Genomic DNA, 12,377 nt, shown 5'->3' with positions numbered 1-12,377 from the left:
CACTCAGGAAGTCCAGAGCCACCAGCAGAATTTGCTTTATTAAAAAATGAAGAAACAGGTCTGTACATTATTTACAGGGCAGGGCAGCAGCCAGGGCCTCATGCTCACTTCTTGGAGAGTTTGACTTGCTTGTGCTTGGGCGGAGCCCATTTGAGGCAGACAGAGTCCACTGTAGGGAGAAGAGCTTTGAGCAGTCCCGCCCAGGCCTACACACACCTGCTGTTCTCAGGCTGGGTTTCACCTCCTCCAGGTGAGAACACAAGGGCAGGGGAGGGGGCAGGGAAGTCCAGGAATGAGTAGCCTGCCCTAGGCTTCAGTCCTGGGAGCTGGTCAGACTGGTTTGGAATCACGGGACCCAAAAACAGAGATTTGGCTGCTAGCCATTACACTTACCCCCTCCCCCCCATGGCACACACGTGGATCTCTCTCTCTCTCTCTCTCTCTCACACACACACACAGGCTCCCCACACACCCACCTGTAATGGGTGGTTTCTTATACTGGGCACTTTTCAGGTGCTCCTCTACCAGCTTGGGGGTGACACATATCACGTGCTGGCCCTTCCAGTACTTGACCATATTGAGGGACTGCAGGGTACTGATGATGTCATTCTGGGTGATGCTGGTCATTTGGCTGTAGGAAGGATTAGAGCAGATAGTGGTGAGAGCAAACAGGCCAAAGCGGCGGAATCCATGGCCCATTTTAGCCCTGTGCCAGAGGGCTCCTGCATGGCTCTTATCAGGTTCTCAGGCACGATTAGAACCAGGGCCCTCACCTGAGGTCTTTAATGGACAATGTGCCACGGAAGTCTCGCAGGATCTCCAGCAGGACCCAGGACCAGTAGCTGCGGTAGCTGAGCTTGCCCAGGTCAGACAGTGGCTTCTCTGGGGAGCCTACTGTGCTCTCCAGCTTGGAGAGCTCATAGCCTGGCAGGAATGAGCAAGGAGTCCTGAGGAACCCACTACCCCCAAACCCAGCACCACAGCTGTTCCCCCTTAGACAGGCCAAGAAGCACTCACTGAAAGCAATGAGAAACTTCCCGTAGCCACGGCGCTGGTAAGGGGGCAGGGTCAGGATGCAAGCCACGTTGTTTCCATCTGGGGACTCCTTCTCCTGCAGGGGGTGGGTGCTCAGGACCTTTATTGGGGGGAGGGGGCTCAACTTGACTCCCCCTCCCTCCCCTCAACCTGGGCTTCCACATCCAGTACCTTGGAGAAGTAGCCAACGATGTGGGCCCCTTGCCTGTCCACTTCAGTCAAGATGTAAAAGACAAAAGGCTCCACGTCAAAGTACAATGTCTTGTGGTCGAGGAAAAGCTTGGCCAGCAGACACAGGTTCTGACAGTAGATCTGAGGATGGGGAAGGTGGGAAGGGAGGTCAGCAGGCAGAATGCTGCCTGCATCCAGCGGAGCAGGAGCAGCTGATGGGTGAGGAGTCTGAACATCAGAGCTAATAGCACTCTGTAAAGTCATGGACGAGCCAGGCTAATCATGGCTGCCCCCCTGCCCCCTGACACACATACACCTTTTTTTTTGGGGGGGGGGCAGTCTTGGGCCTTCAAATCAGGGCCTGAGCACTGTCCTTGGCTTCTTTTTGCTCAAGGCTAGCACTCTGTCATTTGAGCCAGAGCACCACTTCTGGCCATTTTCTATATATGTGGTGCTGGGGAATCGAACCCCGGGCTTCATGTATACGAGGCAAGCACTCTTGCCACTAGGCCATATTCCCAGCCCCACATACACCTTCTTTTTGTCAGTCATGGGGCTTGAACTCTGGGCCTGAGCACTGTCCCTGAGTTCTTTTGCTCAAGGCTAGTGCTCTAGTACTTTGAGCCACAGTGCTACTTCCAGTTTTCTGGTGGTTAATTGGAGATGAGAGTCTCTCATGGCCTTTCCTGTCCAGGCTGGCTCTGAACTGTGATCCTCAGGTCTCAGTCTCCTGAGTAGGCAGGATTTTAGGTATGAGCCACTAGTACCTGGCTAAATGGCTGCCCCTTATGAGGGCAAAGTACAGGCTAGGTGTTTCGTGTGTACAATCCAATTCAATCTGTGTGCATGCGTGCGTGCATGCATGCGTGCTAATACTGAGGCTTGAACTTGGCATGAGTGCTAATCCTTGTGGGTTTTTTTTTTTTGTTGTTTTTGGCCAGTCCTGGGGCTTGGACTCAGGGCCTGAGCACTGTCCCTGGCTTCTTTTTGTTCAAGGCTAGCACTCTGCCACTTGAGCCACAGCAACACTTCTGACCGTTTTCTGTATATGTGGTGCTGGGGAATTGAACCCAGGGCCTCATGTATAAGAGGCAAGCACTCTTGCCACTAGGCCATATCCCCAGCCCCGCACAGCTCCTTTTCTGACTGGTGGTTAATGGGATACAAGAGTCTCACAGAACTCCTTGCCTGGGCAGGCTTCAAACTGCCATCTTCAGTCAGATCTCAGCCTCCTGAATCACTAGAGTTACAGGTTGAGCCACTGGCACCTGGCTTCTAGTTCAACCTCTAGACATGAACTCATGATTCAAAACAGGAAACTGAGGCTCAGAAGAGGTGAGCAGCTAGCTACCTGAAGGTTCCATGACTGATGAGTGCCAGGGAAAGAATTTTGGCTGGCATGTGACCTCCGCCTCGCTCATAGCTGGGTGCCAGCACCTAGCACAAGGCTAGGCATGAAGCTGGTGGCTGCTGACAGTCTCCGCAACTGCTGCCTCACTGACCATGGGCGGAGCAGGAAGCTGGGGCAGTGTTCCCTGGATGCTGTCAGGCACCCACCTGGCCAGTGGGAGTCCTTTCTTTCAGCATCAGTAGGTGCTCAGGGAGGCAGAGTGCCAGGATGGGAGTGGGGATTCCCCTGGCATAAGGAAGCCTGGTGGCCCAGGTCACCACCACCAAAGTCCACACTTTCTAAGCACCACCTACTTTCCAGGGGCTACCCAAGTGTGACCTTCTACATACCTGCAGTCTCATTTTTTTTCTACCAACAAACAGACTAGGTAAATCATTATGACTCCTATATTAGGGATGAGGAAACAGGAACAGATCAAAGTAAACGAGCTTGTCTGAGGTCAGCCCCCGAGGGATAGGGCAACATGAAGCAGGGGCTGCCCCCAAGGCCTGCCCTTAGCACCTCTTTCCACTGAGCCAGAGGGTGAGGTCTGCACAGACTGACCAGGCCTCTCCCCACCCCACCAGAGTCGCTTGGCCAGAACAAGGAACTCAGCCAGCCAGAGCCACAGACACAGAGCAGCTCCCTCCCAGGTATACCAAACACCTTCCCCCAGAAAGAGAAAGCCATCCCAGGGCAGTCTCGGGCAAGACAGCTACCATTCGGAGTTTGGGAACAACTCACACATGAACTACCCCACCCAGAAGAGAAGTCCTTGGGGACAAAGGAGCCTGGGACTGACAGCACAGGCCCACAAGTTCCCTCTGCTCCCACCGCAAGTAGTTCCCCCGGAAGCACACCTGGGGCTGGACACTGGCAGAGGGTGGCAGGGCCAGCCAGCCAGAACCCTACAGCACCAGGCCCCTAGCTCACCTTATGGTCTTTGCCATCTACCTCGTACACAGAGATGTTGCTCTTGCGATAGATCTCCTTTCCTGGGGGCTGCCGCCACTGACACTGGCCCTGGGGATGGGGGAGAAAGAATAGGTTCAGGACCCTGCAGTTCTCTGTGCTCAACTCCCACCTATGTTGAGTAGTCTTCCTTGCTCTTTTCATCTGGAAAACAGGATCTCATTCCAAGCCTGGCACAGAGAGGCAGATAATTTGCTTGGGCATCACACCTGTTCTCAACTCTCTGTTGACCTAGCTCTAGAGAACATGAACTTAGGACCTGAGCTCTTTTGCTTAAGGCAAATACTCTACCACTTTAGCCACAGCTCCAATTCTGGCTTTTTTTGGGGGTAGTTAATGGGAGATAAAGAGTCTCATGCACTTTCCTGCTGGGGGTGGCTTTGAATCATGACCCTCAGATCTCAGCCTCCCGAGTAGCTCCTGAGCCAGCAGCACCTGGTTTTCTTAAACCACATACATTTGCCTCTGAGTCCACATTTAGAGAAACACCTCATGTGCTAGTAATAAGCAAGAAGCACCCTATCCTTGGCAGCCAGATAAGAGTCCTTCCCACCATGTCCACTTCCCAGAGCTTTTCTTTTGCTGGACTTGCTTAAAGGGCAAGGAACCTGAGAGACTGCAGTCCCTACTCCATAAAAAGGAAACTGAGGTATGGAGAGAGGCAGGGAATCAGCCAAGATCACCCTGAAATGCATGCCTCTTGAACCTTGGGCAACGCTGGGCATGTGTATCTGCCCTGGTGCTAACAGCTAGGCTACCCTCAGCCTCTGTGCCTGTCTCTGCCCAGCTGGGCCCAGGCCTTACCAGGTGGAAGCGGTAGCTTTTCTCGTACTTCATGTACTTCAGGCAGTACTCGCAGAGCCACAGCTTCGGCTGTTTCCCGTAGTCCTCAGGGAACGGCGAGAAATACCAGGCATCGATCTCATAGTTCCCAATATGAATCTTGTCCACATACTTCACCTTGGTGATCTGCAGACAGGGGGGAGGTGGGGGGCAGTGCAGGGCTTGGCGAGGGTAAGGGAGGAGGAAGGAGTACCCAGTTGGGAGCTCTATCCTTGCTTACCGCCTCATGCTCCTTCTCCAAAGCTGCTGTTGTGGGGTCCATCTCTGCATAAGTCTAGAAAGGAAAGAGAAGTGGATAGAAATGAGTAAACATGGCGGCCAGGCTGTCCCTCCCTTGTTCCAGAACTACACTGCTTCCCTACCCTTTTCAGACCTCATTTCCTAAGTGACCGTAATAACCATCCAAATAGCCAATTTGTTTTAGTTGTGTGTGTGTGTGTGTGTGTGTGTGTGTGTGTGTGTGTGTGTGTGTGTGTGTGTGTATCAAATCTGTTTTACTGGGCTGGGATGTAGCTCAGTGGCAAAGCGCTTGCCTAGCAAGTGCCACATCCTGGGTTCGATACCCAGTACCAAAAAAGACCAAAGAAAAGCTAAACAAACAAACAAACACCCAATCAAATGTTTTACTTGTCGTTTCCTTCCCCCCCCCCTTTTGGGGTAGGGGGATGCCAGTCCTGGGGTTTGAACTGAGAACCCTGGCACTGTCCCAGAGCTCTTTTGCTAAGCTAGCATTCTACCACTGGAGCCACAGTTCCACTTCTGGGTTTTGTTTTGTTTTTGGTGGTTAACTGGAGGTAAGAGTATCATACACTTACTGCCCTGGCTGGCTCTGAACCACAATCCTTGGTCTCCTGAGTAGCTAGGAGCCACTGGCACCTGTCTAATTTACTTGGTTTTAAGCTGGCTGATACAAGCTCCTCTCCAGTCTGCCTACCTACATACACATCCAGACAGCCCTGAAACACAAATGTAGACAGCATCAGGCCTGGTTCCAGTCCTTGAGCTGACAACAGCTTCAGCTATACAACTGGCAGTGTGTCTATGACCAAGTTGTGGTAAGACTCAGATGGATGATCTCAATTCCATGTCCAGAGTAAGAACTGTTCTTGACCCCTCAATGTGCTTAGACCTCCATCTCAGGTTCCAGATCTGAGCAGCAACCTGTTGTAGGATTGCTCCCAGAGTCCCTTCCCATAGGACCTCAGATGCTAAGTGTCCAGAAAAGTCTTGCATGTTCCCCCGGTCCTCCTGTTTCCTCACACTGGAGACACCACCTCTCAGCCCAACCAACTGCCTAGGACTGATGACTGGGCTGTTAAGACCTCTGCTTGGCCTGGCATCCAGTTAGTGGCCATACCCTATGGAGTGGCTGTGGACTGTCACCTCCTTGAAATCAATGGGACCAGTTCCTCTCTGCAAGTCTTCCCTGACCCATCCTACCAGGACTTCAGGTCTACATGGCTGCTTAGGTCTCCTTAGACTCCTGGCCTTGTCACAGCCCCTCAACAACAGATACCAGCACTTCTGCTGGGCTTTGCTTTTGCACATGCCGTTCCTTCCACCTCTCACATTGCTGGAAAGTGCTTTCCTGCCCTGGCATCAAGTCTGGGTTAGGTGCATCCATGACACAGCAGAGCATTGTGAGGCAGGACATGTAATTGTTTTTTATTGTGCTCGTTCCTGCCCTACAATGCCCGAAAGTCCTTCCCAACCTCTCCAGGAAGTCTGACCAGATTGTTCCATCTAGCAAAACCCTCCCACCTTCCCACATCAGGAGTGGTCAACACAAGATCCTGTAGCGCAGTTCTTTCACTTTCCAAGTTCTCTGAGAGCAAATGAAAGGTCATGTGTCACACTCACAGCACAGCCAGACACCGCTACACCACTGATGGAGAGCCACAAAAGCATAGAGCATACACTGGAGTACATGCCTTGGAGTCAAGAATGGAGCCATGTTTTACCCAGAACACCCCCCCCCCCAAAGCAGTCTGCCGTATGGCCTCTGCGAGAACATTCTTATTTCAATTTTATGGAGTAGTAACAGGCAGAGAGATGAGGTCACTTGCCCTTAGGGACTAGCCAGCTGCCATTTATTCCAAATGTCAAGCACTCCACAGACATTACTTCATTTAGCCCTCACAATGAGTCTTGGAAACAAGAGTGCTTATTACTGCCAGTATAACAAAAGAGGAAACTGAGGCACAAAGAGGCAAAGTCACTTGCCCAAGGTCACAGAACTGGTATTCAGCAGAATTGCATACAAGCCCCTAGTTCATCTAATTTTAAGTACAATCACTGTACCACAGCATAGTGCCCTTTTATTAAAGAACTACAAAACACTATTTGTCTTAAAGGCTGCACTTTATTTAAAATTCAACATGAATTAAACTCTGAAGAAACTTACTGGTTGTTTTATGAGTTCTATCACCACAGATTGGTCCATTACCATCTATACTGCTGACTGCGAGCGTAGAGGTGCATCTTTGTGCAAACCTGGGAACAGTACCTTTGATCTGTCCAGCAGAGGGGCCACTACTAATCACATGCAGGTCCTTAAATTCAAGCTCATGGAGACTTTCAACAAAATTTTAGGTCACACTAAACATATTTCAAGTACTCCATAGCCAAATGTGGCTACAGTGGTCCTGTCATGGATATCAGAGCTCAAGAACATTTCCATTAAGGCATTAAATGGGACAGCGCTGCCATAGGCTGGGAGGGCTTTTGCTAGATTATAGTACTTCAGATATTTTTGTTCCTTACCATATCCACAGAAGCAACACAGCTGGCACTGTAAACCTGCTGATGTCTGTACACATCTCTGTAAGTGTATGTGTGTCAAATAAAATCCTCTCAAAACAATACTTACCCTTAAGAAAGTGCAATACACTTATTCTTTTTAATCTTAAATTATTTCCTTTTTAAAAATTTAAATATTAGGGGCTGGGGATATGGCCTAGTGGCAAGAGTGCTTGCCCCGTATACATGAGGCCCTGGGTTCAATTCCCCAGCACCACATATACAGAAAATGGCCTGAAGTGGTGCTGTGGCTCAAGTGGCAGAGTGCTAGCCTTGAGCAAAAAGAAGACAGGGACAGTGCTCAGGCCCAGAGTCCAAGCCCCAGGACTGGCCAAAAAAAAAAATTTAAATATTAGTCAGGCGCTGGTGGCTCATGCCTGTACTCCTAGCTACTCAGGAGGAAGAGATCTGAGGATGATGGCTCAAAGCGGGGCCTGGGCTGAAAGTCCCCATGAGACTTTTATCTCCAATTAACCATTCAAAAACTGTGGCTCAAGTGGTAGAGCATAAAGAGGCTCAGGGGCAGCGCCCAGGTCCTGAGTTTAAGCCTCACAACTGACCAAACAGAAAACCAATAACAACAACAACAACAAAACTGTTAGACACATCACTGAATTAACTTTATAACCTGCTCATGGGCAGTGCTCTCCAGTACAAGGAACACTGCAACACAGCACACACTGAGGGCTCAAAAAGACCCAACTTCCACTTCAAAATCTAATGACCAGTTGATGCCTTTGCAGTCTGCCAAATCCTGTCAGCTTTGTGTGCCTCATTTTAGCAATCAAGGGACAGGCACCAGTGGCTCACACCCGTAAATCCTAGCTACTCAAGAGGCTGAGATCTCAGGATCTTACATCTTAGGATCTTTCCTGATAGTCGGGACAGATCCCTACCAAACTACCAAAAAAGCCAGAAGTAAAGCTGTGGCTAAAGTGGCAGAGCACTAGCTTTGAGGGGGGGAAAAAAAAAAGGTCAGGGACAGAGCACAGTCACTGAGCTTGAACCCCAAGACCAGCACCAAAAAAAAAAAAAAAAAAAAAAGGAAAGGAAAGAAAAGAAATCCAAGAACAGAAGCTCGGAACAAAAGTGCCTCCTAGGGGTAGTCTAACTTGGTGAAAGGTAGCCAGCTGTAGTATAGCACATGCCTGTAATCCTAGCACTGGGAGGCTAACAGAAAGATTTTGAGTTCAAAGCCAGCTTGGGCAACACAGTGAGACCCTATCTTAAAAACTAAAACTGGGGGGCTGGGGATATGGCCTAGTGGCAAGAGTGCCTGCCTCGGATACACGAGGCCCTAGGTTCGATTCCCCAGCACCACATATACAGAAAACGGCCAGAAGCGGCGCTGTGGCTCAAGTGGCAGAGTGCTAGCCTTGAGCGGGAAGAAGCCAGGGACAGTGCTCAGGCCCTGAGTCCAAGGTCCAGGACTGGCAAAAAACAAAAAAAAAAACACTAAAACTGGGGGCTGGGGATATGGCCTAGTGGCAAGAGTGCTTGCCTCGTATATATGAGGCCCTGGGTTCAATTCCCCAGCACCACATATACAGAAAATGGCCAGAAGTGGCGCTGTGGCTCAAGTGGCAGAGTGCTAGCCTTGAGCAAAAAGAAGCCAGGGACAGTGCTCAGGCCCTGAGTCCAAGCCCCAGGACTGGCCAAAAAAAAAAAAAAATCTAAAACTGGAGCTGGGAATGTGGCTCAGTTGTACAGTGCTTGCCTAGCATGCATGAAGCCCTGGGTTCGATTCCTCAGTACCACATACACAGAAAAAGCTGGAAGTGGTGCTGTGGCTCAAGAGGTAGAGTGCTAGCCTTGAGCAAAAAGAAGCTGGGGACAGTGCTCAGGCCTGAGTTCAAGCCCTGGGATTAGCAAAAAGCCAAAAATAAAACAAAAAAAAAAACAGAAACAAAAACTGTTTTTGGAGATAGATGCTTGAATGTTATCAAAATCATAATTCAGGGCCCACTCTGAATTAGGACAATCTAGATGGCAGGTTTAATTCCTGGCTGGGTTTCTACACCTATCTGTGCCTCCCCTGCAAATGGGAAATAATAACAATGCTTACCTCACAGGGCTACCATGAAACATCAGTGAGATCATATACTGAAATATTTAGCCTAATACTTTGGCTCACAGACCAGTAATGTTTGGCATAATTATTCTAATACCAGCCCACCTTTTTACTAGCTGTGTGACCTTGGGCACATTACTTAACTTCTCTGAGCCTACTTCCTCATTTACATAAAGAAATAATTATCCCTGTGGTGCTGGATTCTTAGGGAGGACTTGATGACATTATATATGTGCAGTATTCAGCATGTTTGGCAACAGCCAGATTCCCAATATCATTCATTCTGTTCCCTCCCTTTGGACTGCAAGTGGTTTGGCTTAATATGACACAGCCATTAGAAGATAAAAGAGACTATTAGAGCAGGAGACCTGAGTTCTAATTCTAGCTGTGTAATTTCCTGCTATGAGTCTGTGGCCAAGCTCTTTCATCCTTGAGCCTCAGTTTTCTCACCTATGAAGAATAAACTACACTGGATATCCTGTTACATGAGGTAAGAGCAAAAGGAGTGGGAGCCTGCTGTGGCTTTGGCACTGCAGCCCAGGAGGCCTAAGAAACCTGGTAGGGACAGCTGGGCCTCTGGGCCCTGGGGAGGGGGTAGGACCCGGACCTTCTGCACATGGTTGATCTCATCGTGCTTGCGCTTTTGGTTACGAGTGATCTTGCGCTCAGGCTGCTCAGCCAGCTCACTCAGGTACTTCTCTGAGTTCTTCTGCACGGCATCCTTCACTGTTTTGGTCAACGCCAGCCGGTTCTTGTCTACCCACTCGTCCAGTCGCCTGTTAACTGTTAGGATGGGCCATGAGGGTGCTGCCTTGCCACTTCCTCTCCCACTCAGGCCCAGGAGCCCCAAAGAACTCACAGCCTACATAGTGTACATAGAATTCCTCTCGTCCCTCCTGGTCATTCACTCGAGACTGGATCACTTCTGCTGAATCTGTGAAGGAAGAAAGGTTAAGATAATCAAAAAGGAAGGGTTAGAACCGGGGGGGGGGGCATTTTCCAGATTCATCTGTCCACATCCCTGTCCACCTAATCACTGATAGCCCTGTGAGATGAGCCAGGTTGAAGCTGTTATTCCTATTTTGCAGATGAGAAAAAAACGAGGCTTGAGTCACACACAGATTTGAAAATAGGAGCTGATACTTAGAACTGAGTTCAATTCTGACTCCAAATTCAGTGCTCAGTTTAGCCATTCATTTGGAATTTTCTGGAACTAGCTCTAGATTTACAGACTTAGTTTATATATAATTCTAGCCCTCCATATCTTTGCTATATGTAACTGAGAAAATTATTTTAGCTGAGCTGCAGTTTCCTTATATGCAAAAAAAAAAATAGGAATGACTGTCCATCTCTGAGGGTGAGATAATGCCTGCACAGTACCCAATAACAAGCACACTATTCAATAAATAAGGCAACCACTGCTTGTCTAACTACTAATATGTTGTTGCTGGATGCTGAGGACACAGCAATGAATCACAAGAGATCTTGTCCTCCACAAGCTCCCACAAACAGGAGATTACAACATGTTATATATGACATGGCTGAAGTATGAAAAAATGTTATAGAAACCTACAGACTGGAACAAATGACTTTGCCTAGGGGGGGTGTGTGTCAAAAGTATTGAGATCAGATTGGGTGCTAGTGGCTCATGCTTGTAGTCAGAAGGCTGAGATCTAAGGATCAAGGTTCAAAGCTAGCCCAGGAAGGAAAGCCCAGGAAACTCTTATCTCCAATTAACCACCAAAAAGCCAGAAGTGAAGCTATGGCTCAAGTGGTAGAGAACCAGCTTTAAGCAACAAAGTTCAGGAATGGCGCCCAGATCTTGAGTTCAAGCCCTAGGATTGGCACCAAAAAAAAAAACAACAGAAAAACACCCAAACAAACAAACAAAAAAACAGAATCACGAGGAAGATGAAATTAAAAGCTAAATAGGAGTTAGGTAACTAGGAGAAAGGGAAGATAAGGGATTCCAAAGGAAGGGCATATATGATCTTCAGAAGGCCTAGTATGTCCTTTCTAGCAACAGCCTTTGCCATTGAAATGAATGGGATTTAATTTGAAGAGGAGGGAAGGCAATGGGCCGTAAGGGGAAATTTGTTCTCGTGTTTTGGAAGATCCGCTCTGTGAGTGCCGTACACGACGACAGAAGGCAAAAACAAGTGAGAGAGTAGAGTGAGCAAGAAAAGGGAACGAAGTCTAACACCGGGGAAAGAGGGGGAAGGGCGCTCCGTACTTACAAAGAATTTGTTTTCTCAGCGCCCGCCCACCCGCAGCGCGGGGTTCTTTCCCTAAGACCCGCCTACCTCCCGCCCAGACCACTCTTAACCATCCCGGAGGACGCATCCCAGGCCCCACCCGCCAAATCCCCGCCCCTAGGCCCCGGACCCCGCCCTCACGCCAGGTGCTGTCGGGTCGCCGGCACAGGTACGTCTCTCCGATCTCCACCGTGACTTCTGGCTCGCCGCGTGCCGGAGTCGGTGGAGAGACTCGACCCGGAGAAGGAGCAGTGCCTTCGGCCGCTGCATTCTCCCCGGGTCCAGGTTCGCCGTCCCCTAAAACCCCCGAAGTCGCTGCTGCAACCGCCGCGGCTACTCCGGGTGCCGCCATCGCGGTGGCGGAAATGACGTCAGAGCCAGGCGCCTCGTGGTTTTTAGCTCCGGGGCGGAATCTCTGACCCCTGGGTGGGCAGGGTCTGTTACGTAGCAGAAGTTTATTGGTTCACGGGTCCGACTCTTGGCGCAGCTGCTAGCTGGAGGATTAGGACAGAGGTGAGACTTGAGTGTGCAGTGAAGTGGGGGAGAGGAGGCAGATTTTTCTAGTGAGGAGCGGGAGCCGGGCATCGGGATAGCTTAGGAGTTCTCACTCCCCCGCGGTCCGCTCAGCCGGCCTATCTCAGATCGCTCACACCTGCTTAAGGAAAGGACGCTCCAAGGAGTGTCTTGGCAGTGACTGAGGATTCAAGTTCATAAGCACCAGGTATTCAAGGTGTGGATTCGTGAGAATCGTTAATCGTTAAAGATCACACTATATATGTGTGTGTATAAAATGATCTCCCATACAGAACCAACTTCATCAAAGTTAAACTGTCATCTGTCT

The 12,377-nt window shown here is 49.7% G+C and overlaps 1 protein-coding gene across 1 annotated transcript; it reads right to left on the bottom strand.

The window, feature by feature from the left end:
• Nucleotides 1-19: 19 nt before the first annotated feature.
• Nucleotides 20-12,050, bottom strand: Kat8 (lysine acetyltransferase 8). The gene is made up of 11 exons (XM_048331928.1): nt 11,678-12,050; nt 10,141-10,215; nt 9,889-10,064; nt 4,632-4,685; nt 4,373-4,537; nt 3,530-3,619; nt 1,207-1,347; nt 1,018-1,111; nt 774-924; nt 477-631; nt 20-169 (listed from the first exon to the last, which is right to left on the bottom strand). The coding sequence occupies exons 1-11, from the start codon at nt 11,886-11,888 to the stop codon at nt 105-107; spliced, it is 1,377 nt and encodes a 458-aa protein (XP_048187885.1). The 5' UTR covers nt 11,889-12,050; the 3' UTR covers nt 20-104.
• Between the last annotated feature and the right edge of the window lie 327 nt (nt 12,051-12,377).

This window comes from Perognathus longimembris, chromosome 23 (assembly GCF_023159225.1).
Source record: "Perognathus longimembris pacificus isolate PPM17 chromosome 23, ASM2315922v1, whole genome shotgun sequence".
Taxonomy (NCBI): Eukaryota; Metazoa; Chordata; class Mammalia; order Rodentia; family Heteromyidae; genus Perognathus; species Perognathus longimembris.
The sequence above is the reverse complement of the archived record's forward strand: the minus strand, read 5'-3'. Positions and strand labels throughout refer to the sequence as shown.

Bases quoted from the DNA above. Each gene is read 5' to 3' on its own strand.
- Kat8 (XM_048331928.1), bottom strand. From the start codon at position 11,888: ATGGCGGCACCCGGAGTAGCCGCGGCGGTTGCAGCAGCGACTTCGGGG. The intron at 10,065-10,140 runs GTGAGTTCTTTG...CCATCCTAACAG, and splicing joins CTATGTACACTATGTAGGCT to TTAACAGGCGACTGGACGAG. The intron at 3,620-4,372 runs GTAAGGCCTGGG...CCCCATCCCCAG, and splicing joins AAAGCTACCGCTTCCACCTG to GGCCAGTGTCAGTGGCGGCA.